Raw genomic sequence first — 17089 nt, forward strand, 5'->3', positions numbered from 1 at the left:
TTTCATCCATGTCAGCTACCCGGGGTAACCCCCTAGGAAGGCTGAACTGATGACACGGGAGCCTCTTTGGGCGGTGTGTCCACTTTTGCTTCGGGCCGAATTAAGGTGTGACAAACCTGTGAGGTGTAGGAGGACAAAAAAAAAGAAGAAAAAAAAAAAGCAAACGACTTTGAATTTGGCCCGCCTAGCAGTTGGGAATCAATGCAGATCAGATAAATGGGCTGCAATAGAATGGGGCTTACAAATATACATCAGTAACCAAGCTGCTGTATTTTGTATTACTTGCAGCTGCTTAAGAAGAGCCTTAGAGACGCCTAGATTTACCACTCTGCAACCCTGTTTTCTCTATTATTCAAACGTCCCTACACCCATGGATAGGGTCTTGATTTCTCAATAGACTTTAATGGAGAGTGAAAAGTAGTCAGACTGTGTCTCCTACTATAATTTCCCCATCTGCCAGAGTTGCTCTGGTGACCAGGGAGGAGTACAGCCCCCACACCCTGTGTTTCCTTGGTAGATGGGGAATTTTATCTGTGTTCCTGCTATAGGCCTATCCCTGTTCCACTATGTAGTGGAGAACTACCACCTGATGTTGATACCTGATGATACCCAGCATTGCCTAACTTCCAGTAGGCCCAGACCTCCTTTGGTTGATCCTGCATGAGGGTCTTCAATAGTCATGCCTTCTTCCCCACTCACACAAAATGATCAATTGTACCTACAATCCCAGTACTGTTGAGGTTGTTACTGGTTAATCTCCTACACCAGAAAAATCATCCTACTTGCTACTCTCGAAATCCTTGTTGCGTTACTTGCAGTAGAGGGCCAAACCTTTCTGCATGGTCTTCCACAGAGTAGGGGTCATTTGTAATTACAGGTATGTCATTTCTTTGCCCATTCAAACAAGAATTTCCTGTTTGTACCTGTCTAGGTGGCCCTTTCGTATTGCAGCAGAACCAAGGCTTATTTGTATGGGGAGAGGATCTAAGTTGGGGAGCTGACTAAGGGCGAATGGTAGGTTGTTGGCTAATCTAAGGCCTGTCTCCAGAAATGCTAAGTTTAACTCATCCACTAAAGATCCAATATAACATATAACACATCTTTCGTATCTCATGCACAGTCATTTCCATAAATGTACTCCTTGGAAACCCGACACATGTCCAGGTTACAAAGCTGCCAATGCTGACCTTCTAGATACGGTGGTCCCGCCTACCCCTTCTCACTCCCCCACAGAGACATTCAGGATCTCACTCCCTTAGGCTCAAGGAACAGCTGGCAGATACGAAAGTACCCCACAACCTCAGAATAACCTACATGTGTAGCTCTTGCCCTGATCCTGGCTAAAAAGAAACATTTTGCTGTGTCAGGAAAATTTGCACACCAGGTATCGCAGTGAAAAAGGCAACTTTCCGAATGGGTGGAATTTGAAGGAACAGCATTCGGTCATCAACAAAGAGTGGGATGTGGACAAACACAGGTTACAGAATGAGACATGCCCCGGTTATATTTTGCAAAAAAGGACAACAGGCCGTACTGAATCACATTCATGATCAATATATGATTAAAAAATATCACAATGGTACTTCATCCCTCTCTCCCCTCCCTCAGTACAGTAACAGTACTGGAAATAATAGAAGTTAACTAAATGTTATATACATTACAAATACGCTAGTAATTAATGTGACCCAATAATGAAATATACCAAGAAGCCTGCCTTTGAGCTAGTGCTGTTGACGGGTGTTGTGTAACTTGTAGAAAATTTCATGGTGGCATATGCCATACAAATCTAACCATGCCACTGCATTTCCCTATATATATATGGTTATGTGAAGTTATAGGTTTTATACTATTTAACTTAGTCTAGTTAGCCCAGGATGAAGCTCGCTCCATGGTCTTTGTGCCGTTTCTGGCCACATATTTATGACGACAAATGTTTACAAAATTGCTAGGAAAATGTAAATTCAGATGTGTGATCTTTTCCAGTACACCATGTCCCCTTACATAGTGGAATATTGGGACATATTAGTAATATTGACAGTCTTCGTGCAGTCCATGTTTTCTTCACAATTAACGAGTAGCAATGTTTCACCAAAGAGAACTCCTGTTACTGGTTTTTAATTATAGCACCATCTTTCTGTGATGATTGATGTCTGGGACAAAAGGCAATATTAAAGTAAGTCTCTTGTTTATTCAGCTGTATGTGTCTTTCCTCTTGACTCGCTGTGGTCGGCGGTGACTATCATGGCCCAGTCAAAACGTTAGTCCAACTCCCACTGAAAGCTGAGGTCCAGGTCCTGCAGCTTTTCTTTATATACCTTATCGAAATGTGCATTCTGCTCTAAGGTGAAGTGTTCCTTCCAGTCTCCGACATCACCTAAAAATGAACACACAAAACATTTCTTGTAAGAGATAATTTCATTAAATGTTTATTTTTGCACCACACCATTTTATTTATGCCTACGATTGTAGTATCTCCTGGGTATAGAAATCTCACTGTTTGTACTGCTTGCCAAGACAGGTGAGGGGATGTGCAGCTGTCCAGCCAAGTACTCTTGCCTAGGAATGCAGGACCTCCTTGCGCAGGAGTGCGTTCTTTGGCCCTATGGTAGAGTTAGAACACCTTTTGAAATATAATCTAAAACCCTTACACTAATCTGCCCAACCCACTATTTTGGTTATTGACTTGCATCACAATACAACAAGGCAATCTACTTTAGAGGCTTTTTGAATCTTATTTTTATTCATGATCCCCCTTGCTTTCTTTTGCTATTTAAGGCTTACATTGTACCCGTTAAAGTATATCCAGAAATAAATGGGCAACCTACTTACTGTAGAGTTCTTCCTCACACGCCTGTAATGCCCTCTACCCCTTCTCCAGAACCCTCGTCTGAAATTGCCACAGGACTTTGTCAATACGCCCATGCTGTTCTTTGTGGCTGAAATATCTCTTTTGATTTGGAGCAATAATAATTTAAAGATATCGGCCGCTCAGAATAGTGTCATGGCATTTACAAAGTGCAAAGTACCTCTCCATTGCCTGCTGTGGAATTTTTCAGGCTATTGAAAGGAAAACCCCCTTTCATTAAAAAAAGGTAGGTACGTATTTCTATTTTAGCCTCTGTTAGGATCTAGGGATACTACTATATGCTGAACAAATTTATATGGGCCATTAGAAAGTTTTTTTGTTTCTTTTTAAACAGATTTTTATTAAGTTTTTTTAACATAACTTACAACCATAAGCCAGGAGATGCAATAAGCGAATATAAATGCCATTTCAGTTAGATACCAGCATAATTGCATCATATGACATTGCGTAGGATATTTGTTGGTGCAAAGAAGAGCTAACAAGTGTCTTTTGCTGATGTACAGGTCTCCTTTGTATTGAGATTCTGTTCTTTACCTAAAATGAACTACCCTCCAACTCGCACCAAGCCCGCTTCTTACGCTTTGTGTTCTATTGGCTGCGGGTGCGTTTAGCAAGGAAGGATGGGGATGTTTGTGGAACTGGCTTTACACCACCTAGGTTAAGAGCTGTTGTGAGAAGGGGCCGAGAGAAGTGATCGTTTTGTGTGAGTGTGGTGTTCTGGCTCAAACCACCGAGGCTGTCACCATTTTCCCAGTGGTGCGCTAGTCCCAGTCTGATCTATGCTGTCAAATCTGTTTTAACAGCACATCCCATGTTGCCGAGATGGGTTGCCTCCGCAGTCCTCTGTATTCCTCCCTGCCTAAGACTGAGCCCTCTGCCCCTCCCCAGCAGAACATTTCGCCCTCCAAGCCAATTCCGATTGGGGGGGTGGATTGGTGATTTCCATCGAATTGTAATTAGTCTTTTGGCTAGTATTCGGGCCAAGTCTATAAATCTGGCCACCACATTGGACCCCTTGGGTCACGGGTAAAGTCCCAGTATGCAGTGGTCAGCTGAGTTCCAGTGTGTTGACTCCGCTGTTGCCTGTAGTGAGTCACGGATGCTTCCCCAATAGGGTCTCAGAGATGGGCATGCCCACAACATATGGAGAAGGTCAGAGTCACCCACGTGGCATTGGGGACATCTCAGCAGCTAGAAAGAGTGTGTCCACCTTTTTAGGGGTCAGGTATGTCCTGTGGAATATTGAAAATTGTATAAACTTGAAACGTGAGTTGTGTTGATATGAGTTGCGTATTCAGTTAGAAATTTCCATCCCTTTCATGTAATGAGTGCTCTAAACCAGTTTCCCATTTTGCTCAGAGCGCGGCCAGAGATAAGGATGAATGCGAGCACTGTGCCTTATACCACCACCTCACCAGGTGTCTTCCTGATCCAATTTCATAAAGTGCTTGCACCAAAGTGTGTGTCTTGGGTTCTTCCCCTGTTTGTGTCTACTGTTGATGTACATATTGTAATATATTGGCATGTGTGATGAACAGGGTTCCTGGTAGTGGGTACTGGGTCATGAACTTGTGGTGAGGGATCAGCATGCCCTCCATGATCCCCCAGAGTAGATATTCCACGCTCCTCCCAATGAGTCAGCCAAGATGTGGATAATATACCAGAAGAGGTGGGAACACCGAATAGGGGTATGCTAGGGGCATACGGGGCTATGGGCCAAGTCAGACGGGGCGCCAGTAACATAGTGAATTATGTAATAAAAATGGTAATTTCTGAGGGTAGGTGGGCGCCCCTGGTAGTAGCAATGCACACAGTTTCCCGCAATTCAATTGTGTCTGCGTATAGCTTATCTCTTGAAGTTGGATTCCCGCTAGCCAATAAGAAAGCCATTGCAGTTGTGCCACTATGCAGTATGAGTGAAAGTGAGGAACTTCCATTCCCCCCTCATCCGTGGGCAATTGTAGTTTGTGGAGGCTGATGGGGTGACGTCCTGTGGCCTAGATTAGTTCTGTCAGAGTGTTCAATGTTCTAAAGACCATCTCTGGTATAGTGATGGTAAGGTTCACAAAAAGTACAGCAATCTGGGCAACATCACCATCCTTGTCCACCGCCATGGGACATTAGAAAGTTTATGAAGAAAAGATGTCTTGTTTCTGCAAAGAGGTTTATAAATTGCAAAGCAAAACCATTACCTTATGGAACTCTTAAGGCTGTTATACACAGTATTTTAATTGCTTTATTAGATTATTTCAATAAACAGTTCATATCATAGTCCGGTATGTCTACGTGAAAAAGATAGATATTAAATTGAGCACATATGATCATGTTTCAGGAGTTGAGTGCTACAAAGAAATGTCTGCTCAGTTAAAATAAAACAAGGACAATGCATTGCTTATACCTTGAAATTATTCAATAATCAGAGAAAATGATAGTGTTTATATTATCCATCATGGAGTGTGCCAAGTACACACACAATCTTTTTGATTTAAACTTTAACCAAACTTGGATGGTAAATGTTGTTTTTAATCTTTCAAGTTCCCTTGTCTGTCTGCACTTTCCCCACGTGTGTCTAGAACGTGAAAGTATTATTTCATCTGTTTTGTAAATTAAAATCTCACATTACCAACTTGACTATGGTTGTAAAATTGCCAAATGTCTGCAATCCTTGCAGAAACACAAAAAACATCAAATATGGCAGCTTCACTCTCTGCCTGCTACCTAGTTGCCTCCAGAGTCTGCTGCAGAAAGAGCTTTGATGAAATTGGGTAAATGCCACTGACAAAAAATGTGGGATTTGAATTTGGAGGACAATATTGTACTCAACGCAGAATGTGTAAGTCTCAATTGTGCCTGCCTCGAATTAATTATTATGATTGTATTAGCCTGTCCAGCACTAAGGAGAAATACATTTTTAGAAAAGAACTTGGTAAATCTATAGCAAAGACGCCTAGTCATACTTGTACCCAAACTCTGTTGGTCTGCTCTCCAATTTCTTTGAGTCATAAGTCTTGAAGTTTTGCAAAGCTGTTTCGCCAGAAGACAAACCCTCAGGATCTTGGTATGTGATCTGCCAAGTCCAACTTTTGTGGATTTGCTTTTACCCTAGACTCCATTTAGTAATCTAATCATGCAATTGACACTGAGTTTCTTCTTAGGCCCTTGTCTGGTTGTGTTACAAACATTAGGCAGATCACAATCTGGACAGTTCGTTTCTTGTGAGGTTCGGACTTCCCCTGAAGCAGGTGATGAATTTCATCATGTTGTAGAAGTCATCACTGATTCAGCGGATCCATAAAGATTTCACCCAAGCTCTTGTAGATGGTTCAATGAGGCAAACCTTTTGGGTGACAGTCATGTGGATGGTTAGGAGGATTTTATACTATTTTGATGTACTTATTCATACCTGCTAGTTGCGCTTGGTGACCTCCAGCTGATGGATGCCGGGTCACTGCTTTAACTCTATGATCCATAGTGAAATTTGACACCTCTGACCATGTCATCTTGCATAACCATCTGTAGTTCGTCAGTGAGGAGGATCGGACCAGCAGTGTTTTTGATTCATATTAGCAGACCAATCCCTGGTGGTGGCGGCACTACTTCTTTTTTCATCTGACATGCACATCTTGACTTGTGGGATTTCTGAGGGCGCCTATCTTTATTCGTGCCTCGTCAGCATCTACCTTGAACCTCTGGGGTTGCCTCATCCATCCCGGAGGGTTCTCTTTTGCAGGGGTGCATGAGAGAGGAATAGGAATGGACAATCCTTATTGCATGAAATGCAAATCTGAAGGATGATGTCATGATAGTGGGCCGTAGCAACAACCTCTAGTACGCTATGCACTGGCCTCAAGAGAGGAGTATGTGTGTCTCTTCTGCCAAAAATGGTAAAATTCTGGTCTTTAAAAATGATTGTGGTGTAAGTTTAAAGGGCCAGATTTCTGCCTCTTTTTCTTGTTCCAATTTTGACAGTGCTGCAAATGCGCAGAAGGGAGGACACTCTTTTCGTGTTGCCTTTTGTGAGAAATTGTGTTGTTGGTTAACTGGGGAGGTGGGCCCCGGTCAAGCAGAAACCACAATCCTTGTCATGGTGAGGCACAAGCCAGTCCTAAATTAACATGTGCTCCGCTGTCTGGTAGCTTTGCACAGAGCAGTGAGGTGTTACTTACAGGCAAGGTGTAAAGTATTTGTGCAATGCTTCAAGCAATAATAAAGCGAAAATACAAAAACAAATATGATCCAACACCAAGTTAAAAAATAGAACTTCCTTAAATAAATAAAACAAGATCACAACAACCAAAATTAAATCAGTAGAAACGGAAATATGCATTTTTTAAAGATTTCAGCGAAAATAGCTCCAAAAAGCACAAAGTGCAAATGGTGGACATCTGGTGGCGCAGGACCGGAAAAGAGTCACAAGGTCAGGCCAACCACGATGGACCATGGGCCAGCTGCAGGGACCTACCTATGCCCACTGAACACAGTACCTTACATTCTGGTTTGCAGAGTGTTGTAAGAATCTGCAATAAAGATGCGTTGTGCAGCCAAAGTGATGTGTCGGTTCCAAGATGTGGCGAGGCTGCGATGCAATGGCCTGTGTGATTGAGGATTCAGTCGATGGGGCTTACGGTGCACAGGCAGGGCAATGTATCGGTTTCGAAAAGCTGTGAAGCTGCAGTGCAGTGTCTGTCATTCTCGTCAAGGCAGTGGTTGACGAGTGATGCGAGAGCCTGCGCTGAAGATGCATCATGCAGTGGTGTTTCCAAAGACTTTGCGGGCTGCAGACATGATGTGGGTCTTTGTGACAGGTCCAATCCACGCAGCAGAGGAGATGTCAGTTCTGATTAGGCTTCCACCATCCAGCAGAGGAGATGCATCAGTTCTGCTACATCGACAGAGGTTGGCAGAGCACCATAAGCCCATTTTCAAGGGTCCAGGACTGGGGTGGCACCACTTGGCAGGGTAGCCCTCAAATGGCAGACTCGAGGTGCAGGCGCAAGGTTGTTAGAAGCCTGTTCTGTCCCTAAGGCTTTAGATCAGGAGGCAAGCTAACTAGCCCTTGGAGTCACTCTGGGTTCAAGAGATGCAGATCCAGTCCTTCTCACCCAAGCAAGAGGGCAGCAGATCAGAAAAGCAGGGCAGAAGTCCTTCAGAACAGCAGTCCAGCAGAGTGGCAGTCCTTTCAGCAGCACATCTGTCCTTCTTCCTGACAGAGTATCCACAGGTCCAAAAGTGTACTGAAGAGTTGGTGCCTGAGGTCCATTATTTATAACTAGTTGTGCCTTTGAAGTGGGGAGAAGCTTCTAGAGGCATGCCGTGGATGTGAATGGATGCCATGCCTTCCTGGCCCTGGCTACAGATTAACTACAGGGGGTATGCAGCCTTTTGTGTAGAGACAGGACACAGCCTATTAATGTGTAAGTGAGGCTAGCTCCTCCCTCTCATCCTGCCAGTGATGGCCCATTCAATCACACCTAAGCCTCTCCATTGTGTGTGGCTGTCTAGGAGGAATACACAAAGCCCAACTGTCACCAACACCCAGTCGTGACCCAGAGACAGGCTGCAGGCACCAAATGGCAAAGGCAAGAAAATGCCAACTTTCTAAGAGTGGCATTTTCAGAACTGTAATTTAAAATACCACTTCACCATAGGTTAGGATTGTAAATTACGATTCCAGAGACACCAAACATGAATTGCGTACCTATCCCCATTTGGAAATTACACTTATAAAATGTAATAAGACAACTCCAATGTTAACCTATGGGACAGGTAGGCCTTGCAGGAGTGAAAACTAATTTAAATGTTTTTCACTACCAGGACATGCAAAACCTCAGTACATGCCCTAACTTTAAAATACATTGCACCCTGCCCTCTGGGCTGTCCAGAGGTACGTACATGTACTAAAAAGGCAAGTTTGGGCCTGGCAAAGGGTTTACTTTGCCAGGTTGACATGTCAGGTTAAAACTGCACACACATAGGCAGCAATGACAGGCCTGAGACATGTTTAAAGTGCTACTTAAATGGGTAGCATAATCAGTGCTGCAGGCCCACTAGTTGCATTTAATTTACAGGTCCTGGGCACAGGCAATGTCACTTTACTAGGGATTTACAAGTAAATTCAATATGCCAAGCTAAACTAACATGTTTTAAAGAGAGCACTTTAGCACTGGCTAGAGATTGTAAAGTGTGCAGAGTACCGAGGCCAGCAAAAATGGAGTCGGCAAAGTTCTGAAGACAAAAAGTTAGTAGGAAATCCACGCCAAGGATGCCAGGTCTAACACTTCTATCTTTGTTGCTATTTTGTACCTCACTGTTACCTATCCCACTCAGCCAGCACCACACCACCTTTCTAGGAGTACTAATACTTTACAACTAGCACATATTCATACATACATACATCTCCTGAAGTCACCCTCTTTAGCCTGGTTAGATGTTACACGTGGACAATGAGTGTAATATTAATTGAGACATTATTTGCCTGCCAGGTTTGCATAGACAGAATTCGGACTGGGTTTGGTACCTTGGTGGTGTAATATATTCACTGTAGGAATCTCTGTTTTTCCAAATGGTCGCAGATTCAAATGCCAGTGTAGTCCATTCAGCCCAATGGAGTCCATTCACAGGGTGGATAAAATGAGTACAATTTAGTTGAATGACATAAAACATCTTTTATGTTAATTTACATTACTTCTAGAATACAGTAATGACCCTTCTGATACACACAGCGTTATGCAAATATGTTTGCGAAGATTCACTAGTACTATCTATAGAATGCCTGTGCTGTGCTTTAGAAAAGCACAGGAGCGCTAATGGACCTTAGCTGTACATTTTCTTTTGTGAAGGCAAATATTGTCCATCTGCGCCCTCAGATTTGGGAAGTAGTCAGTACTGGAATCCCTCCCCTCCTACCCTTCTGCGTTTCAGGAAAGAACTCGTAGGACACTTCTTCAAGGAGCACCTCTGCCACTGCTCACTAGGGCCCTTTGCCTCTGCTCCCTTACGTTTAAAGAGCTAAACAAAGAGCGCATGCTTCCTTTATGTCCCTCAACCTCAGCTTGTCGTCATTCCCTTCTCAAATTTCCTCTTGTTTGTCCCTCATATTGCCCAGGATTTGGCAACAATACCCTCTTTTCCAAAGTTAATCCTGTGCTCAACAAATAACTGAAACAAGGGATTGGGATATTGTCCATGAATGTCTATTCACTGAAAAGGGGAGGTGGCGGCACACCCTGTATGGTCCATAATTGCATCACATGGTTGATCCCTTGTCTTTAAATGTCTTCTATTTGCTTATGCAAGAAGTGTAACTACAGAAAGTAATCGGGGTTTTTATTGCCTGTTATACTTTCTGACCTAGTCACTGACTTCATGTCACCAAAACTACGGTTCTTGAGAGCAGTGTCATGGGTTCTAAATAGCAAGCAGGTGCCAGCATCCGCTGCTACCCATACCCATCCTATCTAATGTCAATGATATTGACCCAAAGTTATGAATGTCGATTTCTGAATCAAGACCGTATAATTGCATTCATTTAACACCTGCACATCATTAGGGTGAATAGCAAGGGGCACAGAAAGAATGGTACCTGTACAGCAGCACTTTTCACTTGGAACCTCTCAGCTACTTCACTGTATGCAAGCCTGCTAAAAACGTCTAACTACCCCCAGAACAGTTTCCATTCTGAAAGCATTTTGATGCCAAAAGTTGAGCAATAGGTTACTGAACCTTTTCACTGATTATGCTAGGATTCCCTTTCAATACCAATAAATGGCAAGGGTGACTAGACCATTCCCTATGTGTGGCTACTGCCGGACCAAGAAGCTGTATAAAAGGCCTTTGTGTTAATGCCCTGCTCATTTATGGTTGCTTTACTTTGTGTTCACATTCCTTATTAGCTTCACCGAAGGTAAGAATCTATTTCTACAACTGCATCTTAGTGCAGGAAGTTTTGTGTACTTTATCCTGCTGGTTGCTCAAAGCATCCCCCAGACCGGCTTGAGGCTACCAGGTAGTCCCTAATCACCATAGATGCTTTCTGCTGTCTGTTGCTTACCTTTTCTCATGAATTGTCCCTGGTTGTGGTCCAAGATCTCAGGTGCTATCAGAGTGTAATTCACCATACTGTTCTTGCTCATGGTGGTAAAGGTGCAGTGCTGCTCAACGCCCTCCAACTCCTCTGGATACATTGGGCAGCCAAGAAACTCACATACCCTATCGATGGAATTGCGGAGATCCTGGAAACAGATAGAGGTCACATGTATATTTTACTCTCTTGGTTTTAGACAATGCTCAGAAGACAGGGTGCTGGAGGGAAGCGACAATCTATTCATCAACATTTCGTATTGACCTAAGTGAAAACTACCAGTGGTGGCAATAATGCACATGCTGAGCATAAGCAGTATGGCATTTCTACGCAACAAGAGGTGTTTTTCCCTTACCAAAGGACATCATAATCCCATCCAATCTGTTACAAAACATCTATGAGCTTGGGTAAGTCATGACGTCCATACCTGTACCTGATAAAGGTTTTATGGGGGAGGACATGATCAGGTTAAGGCCCTCTTTTAGAGTAAGGCCGTTAGAGTAAGGCAGTTAGAGCAGGTATGAACATGAATCGATGTAGTAGGTATTTGTACCCGAGACACTGATTTAGATGTTCTTGGAATTAGAAAAGTAATATGGTCGAGATGTGATTCTTTGAAAGACCCATAATCGCAACAATTCTCAAAATATGCAGTGCATGCTGCCAGGTCCCTGTGACTGCTGCTATATATGATTTCAGATGTTATAGGAATATGCACATTAGTAACTGCCATTAATGACAATCTAATTGCCCCGTACTAATGTGTATGGTAAACCTTGAGCTACAGAAGCTGTGGTAATATCACACATTTACCTGCATGTATTGTCAAGTATTTTGCAGTGGCTGGGTGCTGAACGCTGCACATCAAAAATGCAGAAATTATACCGTCAGACTTGGGTATGAGACCTGGATTTAGCACCCTACTCTAACTGAGCACCAAAGTGTATTTCTTTTTGGAAGACTGATGGCGTACTGTGGCGGATAAGGGGTCAAATCTACTGCAAACTACTCATTAACCAGCCTATCCACAAAAACGTAAATTGTGGACATTATTTGTTATTATAACAAATAGGGCGATAGTTGCCCCTGATGAAGCAGAAATGAAGGTTTTACATTTATTAGCGCTTAAACGTAGTGTTGAAATAATCATGTGTGACTTTAACCGAACTAATAAAGATTGTACGGGGACAAAATGTGCCCTTAGAGTAGTTTGCCAACATTTATAAGCGTGCTTTATATAACGTAATGTATTAGAATTGCACTAATCCGACATAATCGTAAACGTGTGGTATGATTTGCTTGTTTGAAATGTTTTAGCTTAGCATTACTTTAGTGCAGGCTTCGGCCTAGTTGCCTGGTCTCACGGTTTAGATGCTCGTATTTTTCCAATGTGCTATTAAACGTGTATTTTTGCTTGAAGCTGTACTTTTCCACTGAGATCGTTCACATGCTTATCTTAAAGTTTCGTGCCAGCTTGGCATTTTTCTCTTTACTCCAAGGTCAATCTGCAGGTGCGGACAATGGAGGCTCTGAAAGTGAGCTAATTGGTATAAAATGTTGCAACTTGCGTACCCATCTCCAAGGATAATGTATGCTTAAGTAAAAGCTTGAGAACTGTTGTTTTTGATTGGACAATTTGAAGCTAACCTATGAACCCTCCAATGGAAGACCCTACTGGACTTGAACTGTTGTCTATAAAAACCAGGTGCACGAGAAGAAATTAGCCATTACCAGCTATTGCCCGACATTGCGTCATTTCGTAGCTGTTATGGCCCACCTTGCTGCGACGCCATTTTGAAGGAGACTCTGATGCTTTCTCTAATCGAGAGAAAGAGACTTTAAATGATTCTTGCCCTAGAGACTTTAACTTTGATCCCCTTGCATGAAGTAGTAGTTTTACCTTGCCGCCGTGAGGCAATTGCCCCGTCCACCCCTGCCCCTTTGCCCCGTCCCATGCTGATCGAAACGGTACCCATGCTGATCGAGAAACGGTACCTGTGAGACGAAGACTTCCTTGAATGCTGATTGAAATTGGTAAATATGAAAGGAAATTGTACAATTGCATTGTGTTTCTTTTAGGTAACCAACTGCTGATTTTTGACAAGATCCCTAGTTAGGAGTTTTTCTAAATTAATGTTGCTAAATTGTTTTTGCATGAAGTCCCACATGCCGATGCTAATTTGAGGTTAGATGAGGATTCCTTCTGTTGCACGATGCAATTTGAGACCTTGTTATGCTGACTAAATGTATGCAATTAGCTCGTTACAGATCATAGTATTAGTGATTTGCATTGCTATTATCGAATGTCTTGTGATTCAAATGCTACATAGATTGCACCTGTTTCGCCGCTATGGACAGCTATTAATGTTCATTTATGTTTATCATTTGGTGTTGAGACATATCTATATTGTGCTAGCTTTGTTAATATAGGGAAATAAATTCACTAACTTTGAATTAACATGGGTTGTTTATTCCTGACTGAAAGGTCAGGGTTCGCCGAAATGTATTCTGGATTAATTGTTAAGTGTTATGTTGATCAGGGTATTGCTTATGTTCGTTATTGATTATTGATTTAAGGAAAATTGATTGATTAAGAGTACGGAGAGTTCCACTTAGTCAAAAGATTCATCGGCCTAAAGAGCGTCCGAATACAGGTAAATTATTACTACGGACCGCTCTATCACCCCTCCATACAGAGTGAGTGTAGTTGACTGAGTCACTGCAGTGAATGGCATTATTTATACGAAGAGAGAGCAGTGTGGGTGCTCCTGATGCCTTCCACAGACAGGAGTGCTGCACATGCACCAGTGCGGTGGGAAAGCGTTCTCTTATTAAGAGAAGCTAGGTGGATGGAATGGTGTTCTTGAACCCTGCTTGGTCTAGAACAGTGATTCTAAACCTTTTGACTTCTGTGGACCCCCACGGAATCATGATTGGATTCTGAGGACTTCCACCGAGTCATTATTGCATGCTGGGGTCCCCAGCAATTTCTATGATTTGAACCCCAAAACAATACTCACAAATACTAAAACAAGTATACACCGGGAAAAGCTCAAATGTGGGAATGTTGTGTTTAATTCACACAAAATATAGACAAGACTCACATTTTTAAGTTTGCTTCTGTATTTGTATACACTTTATTAATTTTAATGTATGAATTTTAATGTTGAATTTTGTAACACAATTACTGACCCTCTAGGAAGGCCTCACAGACTGCCTGGGGTCCTCGGTCCATGGGTTAAGAACCACAAGTCTAGAATGTTCCAGCACAATGAGACAGTCGAGGTGGAGTGTCTTCAGAAGAGGAATCTTACAGGGTAAGTGGTTCTTAGCGCCTGCAGGGGTGTGCACACTTGTGGGGGAGGAGACCAAGGTGGGGGTTGATTAGATGGGGTCCCTCAATGACTGGTTCTAGACCCAGCAGGAAGCCCAAGAGTATCCCTGGTGGGCAAGAGCAATAGGTCCATCCTCAATCGCTCGCAAATACTGTTGTGTGACTACTTTGTTGCCCACCACTCTGAAAGAAGGAATGGTCTGACACATTAGTCACTTGGCACTTTGGACTTTAGAGGTAGATCAAACCTGGTGGGTCACCTCTACAGAGGCACCAACCTGGAGGGTGGTCCTGGATACTGGGTCCCTGGTGAATGCTTGACCCCTGGAGCTGATAAGCCAGCCGTAGGCCTAGACAGATTTAGGCATAAGAAGCTTGGCAGCTCCCCTGCGCACTGTGAATGGTCTGGTAGGGAAGGCACAAAGACCATGACTTGTGGTGGGTTATGTGGTTGGGAGACCAAGTGCAAAAGGTATATTTTGAGGGAATAATATATTCTGGTATTGTTTTACTGATTGATTTAGGTATTTTAAAGCACTTAAAGGTAATCTGTATTAACTGTATTGCCGTGATTTGTAAATAGTTCATATATTTTGTACAACACGTATCTGATTGAAATTATTAAAATGAAGAGAGAATATGAATTAGGATAACCTGGGTGACCCAGCATGAGAACAAACCAAAGGAGCTAATGGGTAGTCCCTGGTCCCTCTATCCTCTGCACTGGTCAGGATATTTAGCACCCTGTGCCATTTATAGGTCTGGTATCGCACAGGCCGCCGTAGCTGTTTTACCAGCCTCATGTAATCAAAAATCATAAATAAATTAAAAAAAAATACTATTACATACAAAATGGTGAAATATATCAACACACGTCAGCCTTTGGCTATTTTGTCTTGAGTGGCAATATTTTGCCTGATCACATGTGCAAAAGAGCACTTCGGTGCCAGCGCTGGTGTGCTGTATTTTGTCAATACTTCTTTTCTTTCATTATTCTTTTTTTAATTATTTTTTCACCTGTTCTCATGTACCTTTCCTTTGTACCAATAGGAATATCCTTTCATGTGTATTAAAGGGTTTCTGTACCTTTTCTACGCATTATATCGGTTCTATTGAAATTATGTGTGATTATTTTTTTTTTACTTTTTATTACAAGTGTATGGTTTCCACATGTTGAAGATGCACATTTTCTTTTATCTTCATCTTATTTTGCTTTCATATGCTTGCACTTGTTCCTCACGGTGGTGCGAGCTTTACCCTCTTATGGAAGCTTGTAATCAAGGTGTTTGGCAGTCACTGGCTAGGTCTCTCCTCACTAGAAGAAATGGGTGTGCAGTTCCTCCTTCACTGCTTACCTCCAGCTGTACTGAAGTATACAAAAAAGTGATGTGTCTAATGCTTGAATTAATCCTGGCTTATGGTAATTACAAGGGCCAGGCCAGATCCACCCTAAATTTGGGCTCTTCAGTCAGGTGTCACTTGGTTCTAGTGACACAGTGAGCACGGCACGCAAGCCTGGTCACATCCTATCCATCGTTATTTTGCACACCACACTGCCTTGGTTTGGACCCAGCCATATGCAAATCAGTCTGGACGCTGCTTCAGTAGAAATAAACTAGCCCTAATTGCCAGGCCAGGTCCTCCCTGAACTGGAGCCAAACTGCACCCGACTGAAAAGCCCCAGCTCGGTTGCAGTGATCTTGGGTTGCTAGTGTTCTGGTTCATAGAGGACCTGACTTGGTAGCTCTTGTTGGACTGCTCCTACTGGAACAGGGTCAAGGCTGATTTACATATGGCTGATTCTAATCTGAGGTGGCATAATGGTCAAAAAATGATGGACTGGGATGCAGCCCCAGTAATTAACAGTGGCTGATATTAATTCAAACATCCCACCCATCACGTTTTTGTTTACTTCATTGCAAAACTCCAGGTGGAGGAACTTGAATGATGATTTTTGCTTTTTGTGTGGGAAGTCAAAGACCATCCCAGAAATCCCTGTGTTGTTTCATTATTTTTAATTTTGTTTTCTGCACAAGCATGTGTTTCCCCTACCTTCTTCATATCCTCGTAACTCATGTGCAACAGCTCCATTTCCTCCCTGTGACTCCACCATCCCTTCACGTGTTCGAACCAGGAGCCAAAATGCACTGAAACATGAAAGGACGGAAAATATGTAAATTATACTTTCAACAGACCCAGCAAGTGCCGAGCATGTCACTACATCACAAAATACTGTACCGTCATGGCAAATCTGGGAAGCTCTGCCAAACGAAAGAAATCAAAAACATAAAACTACCTAGACGACTTACTTTGGTATTGGTCTTTCTAAGTTTTTGTAAGTGGGTAGTTTCGTCTTTGTGCTGCAGTATTTGCGACAGGCACTGACATTATTAGCCCTCTGTATTTTCTGGTGGTTATCCAAGAACGAGGCAGATGTTTTCTTCCTGTTTTATTCAGGAATTCTTCCATTTCACAGACTATGTCCTCCTAAAGTGAGAAGTTTAGAACAAGTGTCTGTTGTAATTTCTTCCTTGGAGGATGCTGCGAATGAGCTGTGGACTTGCCTTACCATTGATAAAATGTCCCTTTATTAATACAAAAGGACAGAAGTCACAACATCACTTCCTCTGCCCCATCGTCTTACGCACTTCAAATTATAAGTATCCACCTGATGCATCTTTGTCTCTATTAAAGTGCATACCAAAAAGCATATCAACCCACTTTTTGGTTCTAACTCCCCTTCTGATGAGCATCTACGTTCTGCCATACTTTCTTCCTTGTCTGGACCTACAGGTCCACTACCAAAATT

The 17089-nt window shown here is 42.7% G+C and overlaps 1 protein-coding gene across 2 annotated transcripts in view; it reads right to left on the minus strand.

The window, feature by feature from the left end:
* Positions 1-2099: 2099 nt before the first annotated feature.
* Positions 2100-17089, minus strand: part of LOC138267591 (sulfotransferase 2B1-like) — a 132813-nt gene continuing 117823 nt past the window's right edge. Inside the window, exons 4-7 of one of the 2 annotated variants that reach the window (XM_069216654.1) lie at positions 16333-16427; positions 10917-11097; positions 9384-9416; positions 2100-2374 (exon numbers count right to left, since the gene is read on the minus strand). In XM_069216654.1, coding sequence (XP_069072755.1) covers positions 2259-2374; positions 9384-9416; positions 10917-11097; positions 16333-16427 — 425 coding nt within the window. In that variant the 3' untranslated portion in view covers positions 2100-2258. The remainder of the gene's footprint in view (positions 2375-9383; positions 9417-10916; positions 11098-16332; positions 16428-17089) is intronic. The other variant, XM_069216655.1, reaches the window with a different exon arrangement.

The sequence above is a fragment of the Pleurodeles waltl genome, chromosome 12, assembly GCF_031143425.1.
Source record: "Pleurodeles waltl isolate 20211129_DDA chromosome 12, aPleWal1.hap1.20221129, whole genome shotgun sequence".
NCBI classification, from domain to species: domain Eukaryota; kingdom Metazoa; phylum Chordata; class Amphibia; order Caudata; family Salamandridae; genus Pleurodeles; species Pleurodeles waltl.